Genomic DNA, 16,732 nt, shown 5'->3' with positions numbered 1-16,732 from the left:
TAGCAACTAACTGGGATTTGATCAACATGAAGCATGTATGTTAAAAACCATTTAGGCATACACACATGAATAGCAAACATATAAATCTTCATTCCAATGTAAGAGGAGTTTCTGTTCTTCCATTCTCATGTGGAAAAAGTTGCAAGAGAAGCGGAATGCATGTGAAGAATATTCAGTTCCTTTCCTTTGTCTTTATTCCTTTAACAATGAGGTGGGGGAAGTGGGGTTTGGAGTGTTTGGCCAAGTCATTTTCCCTGTTTCTGGTATCTGTTTCTGGAATAGGCCCATCTTCTCTTTAGGTCTAATTTATGTAAGTATTAAAGCAAAGTAAGTTAAAGGTGCATTCCACTGGCATGACTTTTGTCACTTGTTCACATGTTTATAGCAGCAAGGACAGGAAGGAGGAGGGAAAGCAGCAGCAACAACAGATCCCAAAATTGACCCAGCTTCTTTTGGGGTGCCTGGCTTTAACACATGCCAAACCATGCCAGGTCCTGATGCTGGGATGCACAGATGTGCGGCTAATGAAGCTCCTGTCTTTTTTCATTTGTCTTTTCATTAAAAGGATGAGTGGCATCTTTTTACATTTTTTAACGTAAGAAGATGCCAGGGTTGGGGTTAGAGTCTATTGCCGTGATGGTGAACCTATGGCACGCATGCCTGAAGTGGCACACAGAGCCATGTCGTCCGGCACATGCGGCATTACCCGTTCCTCTCCTGGGTTTCTGGTGCACATGCACAGGTGCCGAACAACTGGCCTTCATGTGTGCGGCAATGCCAGAAACCCAAGAACTGGGGTTCCATTTTCTGGTGTGCGCATGCATGCCAGCCAGCTGAACATCATGCGTGCATGTGCACCTGAAACTGGAAGTGCGTATGCCAGAAACCAGAAATTCTTTTCCTGGCACACGCATGTCCCCTGTGCAGCTCCTCTTCTGATTTGCATCCCTGACAAATTTGTGCATCCTCTCCCTTTTCGGCACTCGTTGCCGAAAAGATTCGCCATCACTGGTCTATTGCATATTGTATCTAGCAGATTCTGCTTCGAGAAGTGTTGTTTGGTAACATCCCTTCAGAAAAGGCAAGTTGTTTGGTGAATACCGTAAAAGTGTATTATGGGTGGCTTATGTTTCTAGGGAAATAAGCCAGGGGATCCTTCATAATGCATGTTTTCTTTCATAGTGAAGAGTGAAGATGAGGATGGGAGCCACCCACACGGCAAAGGAGGAGAGGAAGGCAAGGATCACAAGCGCTCCAAACGCCCACGCACCATCCTCACCACGCAGCAGCGACGGGCGTTCAAGGCCTCCTTTGAAGTCTCCTCAAAGCCCTGCCGGAAGGTTGAGTTTCTTTCTTTCTTGAAAGCGATGCTACCCCAACACAGTGGAGGGATGGGTGGCCTGTGGTCCTAACATAATATAAGCACTCTAATTTTGAAGCCACAATTTTTAACCATAGCAAGCAGAACCTTTTCTGTAGCCTATTCAGAGGTGGGTTCCTACCAGTTCGCACCTATTCGGTAGAACCGGTTCGTCAAATCTAACGAACTGGTTAGAAGAGGTTCCACCAGTGGACCTGGAAAGCAGGCCACACCTACAGAAGAGGTTCCAAAAGTTTTTGAAACCCACCACTGCTACACACACACACAGACAGACAGACAGACTGACTGACTGACTGACTGACTGACTGACACAGAGAGGGAGAGAAAGAGAAAAAAAGGAAGAAATAAATAAAAAAGAAAAAGAGTGAGAGAGATAAAAAAGAAAAAAGGGACAGAGAGACAAAAGGAAGGAAAGAGAGAGAGAGAGAAAGAAAGAAAGAAAGAAAACACATGGCTGGCAAGCCACTCCCACCAGGTCACATGGCCGGCAAGCCACTCCCACAAAGGAAGCCACACCCACAGAATAGGTTCCAAAAATTTTTGAAACCCACCACTGAGCCTATTGCTTGGGAGAAAGAGAGAACAGGATGGCAAGGAAAGTAATTCTCTCATATTTTAGGCTTTAGTCACAAAGTGCAGACGACCACCAAATGTTAATAAAAAGAGGCAGACAATATTAATATATTGTTGCCATTCAGTGGTCTCCTGGCCCGGATATGATCGTCCTAGTCTCTAATCTCACCTACTCTTCAATCAACCCCACCCTCCCGCTATTCAATCCCTAAGAGTTACACCCAAGGGAAAGTGGTTCTCAAGAGAAAAAAAGATTTTTCCACCATAACATGTTTCTTCTCAAAGAGGACATCAAGAATGCCTCCTCAGATTCACCACTGGGTATATTTTCTGTTTTAAAAGCTGGTGTGGTGCAGTGGTTAGATAGAAAGCAGTACTGCAGGCTACTTCTGCTGACTGCCGGCTGCCAGCAGTTTGATTCTGACTGGCTCAAGGTTGACTCAGCCTTCCATCCTTCCGAGGTGGGTAAAATGAGGAGCCAGATTATTGGGGGCAATAGGCTGACTCTGTAAACTGCTTAGAGAGGGCGGTAAAGAACTGTAAAGCAGTATATAAATCTAAGTGCTACTGCTGTTGCTATATACTGGCTACCTCCTTTCAATTTCTTTCCCTCTTCTTTTAAAACAACTTGTCGACTTATTGCTCCCTTCCTAAATTCTTTCCGTTCCTGCCTATTTTAAGAGAGTGGCCAGTTCAACCTTTACCCTTTACTTTCTTTTTCTAGAATGCAAGCAATCTACCACTTCATCCATCTTCCTATAACTCCCCTGCATACCCCAATCAGGCACTACCTTCTGTTTTCCTTTCCTCCACTTATCTTAGGCATCTATTTTTCTTAAGGCAATGACCAACTGCCAAAAAGGGATGATGAGTTTTATTTCCTCCATCTCTAGTAATGTTATGGGATAGTCCAATGTCTCCTTTATCACATTCAGATTGCTAGTATTTTAGCTGCTGGGTGCAAAAAAACCAACAATCCTTGCCTGCTCCTGTCTTAAATATCACCTAGGTTCTGGGTCTTGCTTCCCTTGGAAGGAACCCTGCCGTGCCCATATATTTGGTAGATTTCTGATCTTATTTATCTTATTTATCTTTCAATGTTGAGGCCACCTGATTGGGCAGCTGACAGATAAAAGAATTACAAGAGATCAAAATTTATGGATGACTAGGAATCCCAAATCCTCCAAAGTCAAGCAGCTAATGGTCACAAAAAGGGGCTTGACCCCCATTCTAGGGCAAGGCCTGGGGTAACAACCAAGTCCCAAGCAATTTGCAAAAAGAAATGGAAAAGAAGCAGTATGACTCTCTGGTGATATCATTTCAAAGATTAGGCGCCCTCACCAAGAAGGCCACTTCCTAAACCCTATAAGATGACACAGCTTAATCAACAAGATATGGAGTATACCAACTCTTGCTGATCTGGCTGTATAGATAAAAACATAGAGAAGCTGAGGGTCCTTCAAGTAACCAGACTGTATGCCATGCAGGGCTTTAGAAGTGATAATCACGCACCTTGAATTGTACTCAGATGCCAATTGGCAACCAGGGGTGCTTAAAAAGCAGCAAGAACATGTGCACATCCATACAGCTGCCTTCGGAGTCAACTATAAGATCTTGTTGGTCTTCCAAGGCATCTCAATGAAAGAACCTTATAATTTGTCACCTCTGAATTGGATTGCTGTAATGTGTTTATATGAGTGGCTTCTGAAGACCATCCCAATCTGGGAATGGGTGCAACTGGCACACAAGGGGAACCTATTTAAAGGACCTCTTGGCTACAGCTGTCACCAGCAGTTTGAGACAGGTGTTAGGGTATGCACCAGTCTCGCATGGTGACTCATGACCCCATTAAAGACTGAAGATGGGGGAATCCCTGGAGCCAGAGGGGTCAAACGAAGCAACTTAGTCTTGTTGGGACTGAGCCCACGCCTGTACTTCTCCATCCAAGTCTGCATAGCTTCCAGGCATTGGCTCAGGACTTTCAACAGCATCACTTGGTCAGTGCAAGGTTGAAACGTATAATTGGCTGTCATGACCCTAAAACAATGGATGACCTCATTCAAGTGTCTGTGTAGATGTTAAGCAAAGGAGGAGAGTGAATTGAGCCCTGCATCACGCTGTAAGTGAGGGATCACAGGGCACAACCCACCCAAAGTCACCCTTTGTGCGGGGGGGGGGGGGCTTCTTTATTGTGACATGAATTTAGCTTTTTAACAACTCCTTTTCTGTTTTCCATGATGGGCAGGTGAGGGAGACATTAGCGGCTGAAACTGGTTTGACTGTCCGTGTAGTGCAGGTCTGGTTCCAGAACCAAAGAGCCAAGGTGAGTGATCATTGCTGAGTTTTGCATTTGAATGACACTTTATCTCCGGCTAAACAAGGGGCGACAAACTTCTGCTTACCCTAACTTTGAGCTAACTCATTTCCTAAACCTAGACATTCTTCAACAGCACACATTCCAAAACAAACATGACTGTTGACGAGAGTTGTGGGGGGGGGGGGGGAGCTGGTTTAACCAAGTACAGAATGAGAATTTATGGTTGTAGCAACCATACAGTCTATTTGTTTAACAGCAATTTCATCTGGGGAGGAATCACTAAGGGATGACATTTTACTTTCTGTTGTAAAGATTTTTTTTTTTACTTCCACTAATATTGAAAGCATTTGTAGCTGTTGTTCAGCAAAGGCACTCGTGGCATCTCACAAAAGGAAAATAACAGACCATTAAAACACTTGCCAGTTTCCATGGTTTGAATTGTTGTGACAGGCCCAGCAGCATGCGAGCAAGGGCACTCTTTTGCTGACTAGGTAGCCCTTGAAAGAGTGATCATGAAAACACTTAGGCAACACTTAGCCTGGATCAGAGGTGGGTTCCTGCCAGTTCGCACCAGTTCGGTAGAACCGGTTCGTCAAGTCTACCGAACCGGTTAGAAGAGGTTCCACCAGTGGACCCGGAAAGCAGGCCACACATACAGAAGAGGTTCCAAAATTTTTTGAAACCCACCACTGACACAGACACACAGACAGACAGACAGACAGACAGACAGACTCACACAGAGAAAGAGAAAGAAAGGAAGAAATAAATAAAGAAAAAAGAGAAAAGAAAGAAAAAGTGAGAGAGAGATGAAAGAAAAAAAGGAAAAAGGAACAGAGAGACAAAAGAAAGGAAAGAGAGAGAGAGAGAGAGAGAGAGAGAGAGAGAGAGAGAGAGAGAGAGAGAAAGAAAGAAAGAAAGAAAGAAAGAAAGAAAGAAAGAAAACACATGGCCGGCAAGCCACTCCCACCAGGTCACATGGCTGGCAAGCCACTCCCACAAAGGAGGCCACACCCACAGAGTAGGTTCGAAAAAAATTTGAAACCCACCACTCGCCTGGATCTTCTGGATGATCTGAGGATCCCTTTCCTGGGCTAAAGGTTCTCCAAGACCCTTTCCAATCTTCTGATTCTAAGTCTTTATGTCCTGGGAGGTAATGGAGCTACAAAGTAGGGGCAGGTCAAAGTCCCCCCCTATTTCCTCCCCATTAGTCACCCTTTGCCTCCCAAAGTTCCCCCTTTTTCCAATTGTGGAGGACATTCTGTCCTTCCTTCCCCCCTTTGTTGTACACCCACCCAGATGCATCCAAACACCTCTTTGCAGATGAAAAAGATAGCTCGCCGGCAGCAGCAGCAGCAACAGCAGCAGCAACAGGAGCAAGAGCAGCTGGGAAACCCCCGTCTAGGGACAGGGAGGGGAAATGGACGGAGCAGCAGACAGAGCAATGAGGACAGTGAAGGTAAGGACACCTCAAGAATGGCAGAGTTCCTAGAGATGGGTTGGTCTTCTTCTGGTCCACGTTGGCTTTTTATGTGTTCATTCAGAAACTGGGACCACCTGAGTTTTGCATTCATCTGTTTCAAATATTATTTTTCAATGAATTATATATATATTTTTAAAACCCTGCATTTTAAAACGTATTTTGTGATGGGAGATGGACCTGCACTTTAGATACGGGTCTGATAAAAGCCAGTTGAATCCACAGGTGTGGGGGACGGGACGGGACATGGGAATCATTTCAGAAGGAACCTTCCTCTAGTTTTCTGGAGAGTATAAAGAGAGGAGGAGAGAAACGCTTTCAGTTTTGCAAGATTCTGTTTAAGGTATAACCTTACAATAAAGACAGTGCTGATGGCTCCAGGTCATGCTTCTTGTGTGGACTATTTGGAAAGGCTAAAAACATCTGCTTCTAAAATAAACATTTTATAAGCGGGCGAGAAGGGGTTTTGAACTGCAAATTCCATCACATTATTTGGAGAAATCCCAAAGAGACAGGGTCCCAATCAGCCCATTAATCTAGCACGTGATGTTCTAGAGCCCAGGTATTCCTGCAAGGCTTCCTTTGGCCTCTACGGGGCTTCAGCCCCACTTAGTATTCAGATGTGCAGTACAAAATCCCAGCTTCCAGAATCTACTTAGAAAAATGCCACTGCTCTCACCCCTAATTTCACACAGTCTCTGAGAAAATAAAACCTGCTCACCAGAACATCCACGTTAACTATTTAACTCAAACATGTGGCTGTGATACAACCTTTGCCCAATATCTATTTGTGATCAAGGTATCTGGTGTATCTGAATTGACAACCTGATAACCACAATTAAGTACAGAATTTATATTGCTAAGTAAGAAATTTGTTAAGTGAGCTTTGCCCCATTTTATGATTTTTCATGCTGTATTTGTTACGTGGATCGCTGCAGTTGTTAAATTAGTAACATGGTGTTTAAGTGAATCTGGCTTCCCCATTGACTTTGCTTGTCACTGTCATAAATCACATGACCATGCTGCAATGGTCATAAGTCATTTTCTTCAGTGCCATTTTAACTTTGAATGGTCACTAAATGAACTCTTGTAAGTCGAAGACTACATGTATCTTTTTTTGAAGGGTCTGTCTATCTATCATCTATCATCTATCTATCTATCTATCTATCTATCTATCTATCTATCATCTATCTATCTATCTATCTATCTATCTATCTATCTATCACATGTGGTGAGGTTTATGGCTAGTGAGGCAGTCCTCTCCCCTGACACCCCACTGACTAAAGCGCTTTCTTTCGCCCGCCTGAGCTCTGCCGCGAGCACAGGCGGGCGAACGAAAGTCACTTTCTTTCGAGCGCCTAAAAAGTCAGACTAGATGAGGCATGCAGTTCTCCTGCCTCATAGCAGAGGGCGCTATTTTAGAGGCTTTTTTAAACAGGCAGTCATTCATGGTGTGGCAGCAGCTAGCTAGCCTAACGTCAGCACTCGCCTTTTCCTGTTTACATTTTTTTCCTTTTCATGATTGACAGTGGTGAGGCTGTGCCTCTCCTGACTGCACGTCACTGCTGTCTGTCTGTCTGTCTGTCTGTCTCTATCTCTATCTCTATCTCTATCTCTATCTCTATACCTATATCTGCTGGTCTTGTTGTATTTGGGTCTTTCCCCGTGTAAGATTGAGATTGTCTTGGCAACATTTCGGCAAGATCTCACTCACCATCTTCAGGCTGGGTTTTGGGCTTAAAGCTCCGATCACACTTTAAGCCCAAAATCCAGCCTGAAGATGGCGAGTGAGACCTCACTGAAACATTGCCAAGACAATCTCAATCTTACGTGGGAAAATACAAAAGTGTCCGAATTTTGATCACGTGACTATGAAGATGCTGTGTTGTTTGTAAGTGCGAAGACCTTTTTTCAGCTTTTTTCAGTGCCTTTGTTAACTCTGAACGGTCACTAAATGAATGATTGCAGGTCAAGAACTATCTGAAAAGCAAAGAGCAATGTTTTAGTCCACCATCTCCTTACTGTGATAAGACTTAACAATCCTGTGATAAGACTTGCACATCTACCCAGTAAGTCTCATCTGATCTTGGAGAAAGTAGCTTCAACCGTTGTTCGTTCTTCTCTATAAAAAGTATTATTGTTGTTAACATCTCCTAGTGATGTTGTGCATCACCTTCTTTCCTATTGCTTTGGCAATTGCTCAATAGATAGTGCCAGTGTGCATGGAATAGATGGGCTCATGGTACCCTACTCCAGGATTGCCCAGCAGCAGCTGCTTCCCTTGGATCAAAACAGCTACAGCACAGACTTGTACCGGCAAGGACTCACCCCACCCCAATTGCCAGGAGACCACCTTCATCCATATGGTGAGCTCATCTTCCTCAAATCCCTTCAGTTTCTCCCTTTCAGATATCCAACCTCTGTATCACCTTGTTCTGATAGACTTGCAACGTGCTTTTATGTCTTGCCAGCATTATTTTAAATGTGGTTGCGTTTAAAGAAAGGCAGCCCTCAAGCCCATTGGCTGTTTCTATTTTTCCCCTCCTTTCAGAGGCTCTCTATGAACATCTATTGTGCAGTGAATTGTAATGCATATGTCATACATGATCGTGTGTGAGCATTTACCTGACATTGAAAATGATGCTTTTGCATTGGCCTTGAAAACGAGAGGAAGAGGGGCAGAGGCTGTGACTATCAAAGGCAATCTTTTGCTCTGACTAGTTCACCTGTATGGAGTGAACTCCATCAACAGCGAAATATAGTAGCAGCTACCAACTTTCCTAGTGAAAGGGGGGAGCTGGTTCCTTTCCTTTCCTTTCCTTTAACCATCACTACGTTGGAGCAAAGAATTACAGATCAGAAGTCTCCATGATGCCATATTAATTGAAGAGCTACAAGAATTGGAGGGTGATTATATTTTCTAACCAGTCATGTTTCTCTCCCAGAGAGGGGGTTTGATTTATTCTAGTTTGAGAACTTTCATCTTCCTTTCTTTTCCAATTTAGATTCGGAAGGTGTTTTCCATGACATGGACAGCGACACGATTGGCCATTTGGGTGACTGCCTGCTGTCTGCGGCTGAGGCCAACCTCCTGCAAACTCGCGTGGGCAACCCTATCGACAGGCTGTACTCCATGCAAAACTCCTACTTCACCTCCTGACCCTCAGTTCTTCCACCTGATGGGAGCCGCGCTAGGTGTAGAAGGGGGTGAATGGCGTGGAGGGGCAAGACCAATCCGTGGGGCAGAACTCTTTGGACCCCGTTAGGGCTGTGAAGCTGTCATGCCTGTGCGCCATTATTCCTGGGCACTGAGAATTCAACCAGGGAGGACCTTGCTACACTGCCTTTCCCGTCCCCTCGCCCAATGTCCTCTCGATGGGCAGTTTCATATTGTGTAGCTGTACGTCTAGCATCGTGTTCTTTGTGTTTAAACTGCAGGGCATTACACCTAGTTGATACATTACACTGAGCACAAAAGCAGGAGGCCTAGCTCATGGTAAAGTTTCCATGCTTAGGAGGTGCTTTTTCTCAACGATCATTGGCATGGAAAATTCCTTTCCCTGGAATGTGCAGATTAGCCATGAAGAAAACAAATCCCCTAAACTAAGTATATCATAAGAGTACTTTGACATTAAAAAACGTCGATTAGGTCATATTAACTGCTAGGGCTTGTCAACCCATAAAAATTCTGGGATTTCTAATTCGTTAACGAGAGTGAAGTTCCGAGCTCAAAATCCCAGCCTCCACACAGAACTGCAAATTATTAGAAGGTTCTTCTCTTCTTGGAAAATGAAACCGTTTTATCGTTGACATGTATCATACCTCCAAGTTCTATGGACTACTGAGAAATGGTCTAGATTAAGGGCAGATAACATGGGGAACTATGGGTGCCATTTGACTCTAATCGGCTCCCAAAAAACCATGGTCAGTGATTCGCTATGATGAACATGATAAAGTTTAAGAACATCTGGAAGGCTTCCTGAAATAGATGGAAAACTATGGTACTCAATGTGCACTGCACAGGTTTCTGCCCAATCTGCCTTTGAATATTTTAGGACTGTCCACAAATCTCTCTTGCAATGCTTCAGCCCTGAGCAAGTATCGGACTGTTGCCTTTTCTCGTTTATCACTTTGATATACTTTCTGCAACACTGAAAACTACACCTCCGCCACACCCATCTTTCTTCTTCAGTTCTGCTGCGGTACTAAGACTCCCCAGCCAATGCTGTGTCTTCTTGATCCGAAAGAATTTTAAAACCTGGGCACCCATTTAAAGGCATTTTTGAAAGCTATGTAAGAATAGCTCAACTGTTCAGAATAGGCTCCTTAGGCTGAGGTTAAGGACTTTCTTCCTATGACTATGACTGAAACTTCCTGATCTCTTGGTTGCTTCTTAAGCCACAGATACCTTCCATTGACCATCTGACCCTACCTGAAGACTTCATGCAAGTTAGCCTCAGTGATACCCTTTCATTGGTCAAAGCAGCTCAGCAGACATCATAGAAATGCTTTCTTTTTGCCACTGTAGCATGCAATTCTGGATCATCACACCAATAAGGGACCCCCCCCCCCCCCAAAAGGACATGTTTTTCTCCTGGGCTCCCAAAAGGGCACCCTCGTCTCCTGGACCTCTGAGCCACTTTTACATTCTGCAAATCTACAAAGAGGGTGGAAGTATTTTTATTGCTGATGAGTTACCACACTGCAGGATATTGTAAAGCTCTGTAATACACCAGGAGGTAATCCATATACAGCAAATGGGTCCGGCTGAAATGATTTTCTAAAAAAGCAGTCTGCTCTCTTTTAGACTGGCCACCACTGAATGATGGCCAGCCTAAAAACCAATGATGCGCATAGCAATGTTAATCAGCAGCTCATTCAAAAGGAGATCCTAAGGATATAATTATATAGGAAGGTGGGGAAGACTGCGGTATGAATTTGTGGTAAAAGGCTCTTTTCAACGCATAGCCTCTGCCCTGTTTTGAACTTTTAACTCAAGTCACTTTCAGCCAGAAAGAGGCTGCAGACATTACAGTGAAAAACTATCTGGAAGGCGTCGCACTGTTTATCCCTGTCTTAAAATATTTAACAGGGCCAAGTTCCAATTGTTCACTATTTCTTCTACTGTAGTTGATCTTACTGGACAGCTGAACAAAACAAACCGACTGTTGTACCTTTGTAGTCATTCAGTATGTGCCAGCATCTGCTATATACACAGAGACATCTGAGAGGAAGAAGGGAGACCTACAGGTAATTCACACTTAATGATAAATGGGTCAAGGCAACCACTACGCGATGTGGTTGTAAAGTGAGACATCATGTGACTGCAATCCCAAAGGTGCTTTTTTTTTTTCAAGAGGCAGCTGGACTTTCTGGTTTTTCTTTGAAGATGTTTTGCTTCTCACCCGAGGAGCGAAACGTCTTCAAAGAAAAGCAAGGAAGTCCAGTTGCCTCTTGAAATAAGCACATTTGGGACAGTGGTGGGTTGCTTATCCCGTTCCAACCAGTTCGGTTGGAATGGGGCCGGCGGCGTCCTCGTGCACGCGTGCAGTTCACGCATGCGTCGTAGTGCCTGTGCGATGCTCCAGCTGCTCGCAGAGAATCGCGCAGGCACTGTATGTGCCATGCGCCTGCGTGGAAGTGCAGAAGCCTTCAAAGACTGGTAAGGAGCGCGGGCGGGTGGACCCTTCGCCGTTCCCAGAAGTTACTTACTTCTGGGTTCGCCGACCAACCGGTTCGCGGGAACCTCCGCAAACTGGTTGAAACCCACCCCTGCTTTGGGACAACCATAAGCGGGATGACTGAGACTCTCCATAGACAGGTGATCGCAACTGATGATTCCACTGCCACTGTCTCCATTGACCCTGCTTGTTGGGAACCTTCCATGAACTGTGACAATGGCAATCACATGGCCATGAGACACTGCAACGGTTGTAAATACCTGCCAGTTATGAGCATCTTAACCCCAATCATGTGACTAAAGGGCAAGGGCGTCGAACTCGATTTCACTGAGGGACGCATCAGGGTTGCGTTTGATCTTGGAGGGCCGGGATGGGCGTGGCCACGGTGGATGTGGCCAGCCTGACATCACTCATGTCAGGGGTCCCTGTGGTGACCTGAGCACTCTGCCAACAAAAACAGGTGCCCGAGCTCCATTTTGGTTACCACATCCTCTTGCAACCCTCTGCCAGTGAAAACGGAGCTTGGGAGTGCTGCCTGCAGCCCTCATGAACTCCATTTTTGCCTGTGAAGGCCTCCTGTAAACCTCTGCCAACAAAGATGAGTGCCACATGCAGCCCCCACACCCAAGCTCCGTTTTTGCTGGCAGAGGCACTGTGGGCTGGTCCACTGTTTCCAGGGCAGCCCCATGGACCAGATCTAAGCACCCTGAGGGCTGGATCTGCCCCCCCACCTCTGCCTTGAGTTTGACACCCCTGCTATAGACAAAATGTGACTGTCTTAAGTGCAAGGACCAATTGTAAAATTATTCTTTCAGCACCATCATAACCTCAAATGGTCACTACACGAGGCAGTCACTACACAATAGCACCTGTACTATAAAAAATAAAAGTCCATAGTGTACCTTTCTGCAACCACAGAGCCTGGCTTTGGATTAAAATGGCACCCTTAATCACAGAAAGCCCTAAATAAGCTATCATTTTGCCCTTAATCCAGGACTTCCAATGATCTGTCCTTCACACTTTTTAAAAAATTTATTTTTCTATATGAAATCGCACTTATGTAGCCCCCCCCCCCCCCGTCCTTATTCCTTTAAAATCCCAAAGCTAACCTGGGGGCTGTGCCTGGCAAATACAGGATGTAGGTAGTCCTCGACCTATGACCACAACTGACCCCAGAAATTATGTTGCTAAGTGAGAAATTTGTTAAGTGGGCTTTGCCCCATTTTACAAATTTTCTGGCCACGTTTGTTAAGTGAATCAATGCAGGGGTTAAATTAGTAACCCGGTTGTCCCAAGCGAATTTGGCTTCTTCCCCGTTGGCTTTGCTTGTCACAAGGTCACAAAAGGGGACCACATAACCCTGCAACCGTCATAAATATGAACCGGTTGTCAAGCATCTGAATGTAAATCATGTGACCAAGAGTCATATGTGTGAAATAAGGTCATAACTCACTTTTTCCGGTGCCATTGTAACTTCAAATGGTCACCAAATGAAGTATTTTATATATGTATATGTATATGTATATGTATATGTATATGTACATGTACATGTACACGTATACATATACATATACAATGTATATGTATATGCCAGTGTTTCTCAACCTTGTCAACTTGAAGATGTCTGGACTTCAACTCCCAGAATTCCCCAGCCAGCGAATGCATTCGCTGGCTGGGGAATTCTGGGAGTTTAAGTCCAGACATCTTCAAGTTGACAAGGTTGAGAAACACTGGTATATGCGTATGTATATATGTATGCAGTGGTGGGATTCAAATAATTTAGCAACCAGTTCTCTGTCCTAATGACCAGGTGGGTAGGCGGGACTTAGTGGTCATGTGACCATGTGGGCGTGGCCAACTCAATATTACTTAGGTCGATGGGCGCTTCGCCTTAGCTGTTACAATGTAATAAGGGTTAACCAGAGAGGCAGTTTCTGTAAGCAGGGCAATAAAGATTAAGCTAGAAACAACACCAGAATGTTTCCTTTCTGCTTTCCTTACAGGATTAGCCCTGTAAAGTAGAAAAAATCAAAATGAGATTTCTTCCAACCACCGGTTCTCTGAACCTCTTAGAAAGTTAAGAACCGGTTCTCCCGAATAGGTGCGAACTGGCTGAATCCCACCACTGTATGTATGTATCGAGGATTACCAGTATTACATGAGAGACAGCCATATTGCTACTAGGCAGAGACAGTTTCTGCTTGAAACTTCAAACTCCCCTTTTAAGAGCTCAGAATAACTGAGTCGATTAGAAGAAGGGTACCAGCATAATGGCGTCAAACTTTCAGGTCTGGCTTTTGTTTTTCAATCAAAGATACTCCTCAGGATAGGATTTACGCCCCTTCCATTTTCCTTCAGTTCACACACAGTTTTTTAATGTGTGAAGCTTAGAACTGTATCTTCAGAGGTTTGGCTGCAACAAGCTGCTGTAGACCTACTCAGGACTGACTGCTTGGCAGCATCCCCCGGCCCACATTACATAGGCCAGTAAAGGTAGTCCTCGACTTACGACCACAATTGAGTCCAGAATCCCTGTTGCTAGGTGAAGCAGTTGTTAAGTGAGTTTTGCCCCATTTTACAACTTAACTGGCCACATTTGTTAAGTGAATCACTGCGGTTATTAAAGCTAGAACAGAGTTGTTATGGGAATCTGGCTTCCCCATTGACTTTGCTTGTCAGAAGGTCGTGAAAGGTGATCGCGTGACTCCGGAGACACAGCAACAGTCATAAATACGAGTCAGTTGCCAAGCATCTGAATTTTGATCACGTGACCCTGGGAAGACCACAACGGTTGTAAGTGTGAAAGTCACATTTTACAACAGCTCCGCTGTAACTTTGAACGGTCACTAAACAAACGGTTGTAAGTCGAGGACTGCCTGTATTTCTGGTTGAGGATCGAAGTGCTTGTGATTTCCATCCTGCTATAGAACTGATTGAAACGGGTCAGGCTCCCCCGCACAAATACAGGATTACAACGCTTAGTAAAGTTGAAAGGCCGTATCAGCTCAGCGGTTAAGGCAACAGGCTAGAAACTGGGATTCTGGGGCCAAGTCCTGCCTTGGGCATGAAGTTAGTTAGCTAGGAGTTCCTGGACCAATCCCTTAGTCCTAGGAAGGAGCCAAGGGCAAACCACATCCAGAAAACTTTGCCAAGAAAATTGCAGGGGCTTCTCCAGGCAGTTACCAGGAGTTAACACTTGACACGAAAGCCCCTGCTGTTCACATACCAGGAAGGCATCCTTTCCACAGAACTGAGAAGCATGAAACTCTTGTGGCCTGCATGGAACAGCCAGATGAATCCTGCTCTCTCCGTGTATGTTTATACAGCTGTAGCTTCCTCCAGAAATATTTGCACTAGGTTTGGGTACAGTGAGTTTTGAAAAAGGATTTCTGTGAGGCAAGCACAGAGTCATCCGTGCTCTCCAGATGTCATGCCTGCTGAAAAGAAGAATCTCACACCTTTCCATGCCTGTTGTGATCCTCTGTTGTGTTGTGCTGATGTCTTTTGCATGTGCATTTGGAAATTAAAACAACGAAAAACAAATGGCTTTGCCTGCCTGCCTACGGTACACTGTTTGCATTTTCAGATCTTTGACATTTGTGCTGAGCATGGGTGGCGTCCCAAAGAGAGTTCCTTGCGCACAACTGGACATCAGTATGTTAGTGTTCATGTTAGTGTTGGTTGCTTTATGGAAAGATGTGCCATTTATTCTAGCTACTGGTTATAGAGACAGACAACTGAACAATTGCAGGTAATCTCAAGTCTCCCAAATTTCTATGGCAGTCTGGAGGGATCTGTTCCTTTACAAAACGATTTCCCTTCTCCCCCTTCCACCGTCAGGACTATCACCCCAAAATTTTGCAAAATTTTGCTGTGACACGAACGGTCCTGGATACCATCTCCATTTCCTGATCCCACGGTGCCTACAGGTTCTAAAGATTGGCCTAGAAAATAGCTTCACCTTGGAGCAGACTATCCATCTCATGCAAAAGGAGTGTGTTTGTGTGTGCGTGTGTGTGTGTGTGTGTGTGTGTGTGGCAGGAGGGAATTAAAGATGCTTGAGAGCAGCTGCTGCTACTACTAATCCAGGAGTTGCATTTTTTTCCTCCTTCATACTAAACATTTGAAAATATGACAATATCAGCACCCAAAGCATTTAAAAAGAGGTTAAAAAGCAGACCTGCAGAATTATACCCGATTATATCCGATTATCATATATTATATGATACATGGTATTGGGAAACAAGGTTGGAACGGTGATCATTAACAATGCAGAGGCATTTGGCCAGCAGAAGCAGCAGTTGTGCAGGCCTGAGATTTCTGGGGTAAAAATAAAAATCAGGGAGCCTTCCCTGCCCAGAAGCCAACAGCTGAAGGCAGTATTTTCAGAAGACCAAACTGAACAATTTCACACCAATAATTATTCCTATACCACTTATTCCATGGCAGCTTTGTTTCCGAGTAATGTTTAGGGCAAGTCACTTAGCATCAATTGAGCGGAGAGGTGGATAAATTCTGTTTTAACCATTCCGCTGTTTCCAAGACTACCAACTTGAAAAATGGGAGGGCCCAAGAGGACCACAAACTATAACCACCTTACAATTTCCACTGCTATAAATAGCCTATATGTAATCCTTGAGTTACGACTATAAGGGAGCCTGGTTGTGAGTTGGGATGTTTGTAAAATGAATCATCCATGTGACTGACCCAATTTTACGACCTTTTTGTGGTCATTAAGTGAACCAATAGTTCGCTGTGGTCCGGTTTTATAAAAAAAAACAGCATTTACTTCCATTTTGGGGCAAACTCATCATAAAGTGAGGTACATGATGCAAACAATTAAAAATGCTGGGCCACATTACCAATTGCCCAACATGGGGTCATGTGACCACAGGGGACAACACTGGAACTTCAGAACCAGGTTGTAAGTACCCCCAGGGAGGCCTACTGTAATTTCAAAAAAGGTTGCTAAGCAACCAGTCGTTAAGTCAAGGACCACCTGTAAACAGACTCAATTCCTGGTGACAGAACAACATAGACATTGGGTATGTTCTAAGCCCGTGATGGCAAACCTATGGCATGCATGCCAGAGATGGCACTCAGAGCCCTCTGTGGCCATGCACGCTGTCACCAGCTGCCCTTCTGGTTTCTGGCACATATATGCTGTGCAGGAGCGCTGGAAAGTGGCCTGAAAATGGCCAAAACCCAGGCCGTTTTCTGGCACCTGCAAAGACCATTACAAAAATGGCCTGAGAACTGCCCCCAAAACAGCCAAAAAACAGGCATGTGCACACTGGCCAGCT

At 44.7% G+C, this 16,732-nt stretch overlaps 1 protein-coding gene across 1 annotated transcript in view; it reads left to right on the top strand.

Moving 5' to 3' along the window:
• The window catches only part of LOC116504512 (LIM homeobox transcription factor 1-alpha-like), a 94,542-nt gene extending 85,634 nt beyond the window's left edge, over nt 1-8,908 (top strand). Inside the window, exons 4-8 of the mRNA XM_032211548.1 lie at nt 1,183-1,340; nt 4,200-4,277; nt 5,592-5,727; nt 7,956-8,114; nt 8,754-8,908. Of these exons, the coding sequence (XP_032067439.1) occupies nt 1,183-1,340; nt 4,200-4,277; nt 5,592-5,727; nt 7,956-8,114; nt 8,754-8,908 (686 nt within the window). The remainder of the gene's footprint in view (nt 1-1,182; nt 1,341-4,199; nt 4,278-5,591; nt 5,728-7,955; nt 8,115-8,753) is intronic.
• Nucleotides 8,909-16,732: the final 7,824 nt, after the last annotated feature.

Source organism: Thamnophis elegans, chromosome 2, assembly GCF_009769535.1.
Source record: "Thamnophis elegans isolate rThaEle1 chromosome 2, rThaEle1.pri, whole genome shotgun sequence".
Taxonomy (NCBI): Eukaryota; Metazoa; Chordata; class Lepidosauria; order Squamata; family Colubridae; genus Thamnophis; species Thamnophis elegans.
Note: the sequence above shows the minus strand (reverse complement) of the source record. Positions and strands in the feature narration are given on the sequence as shown.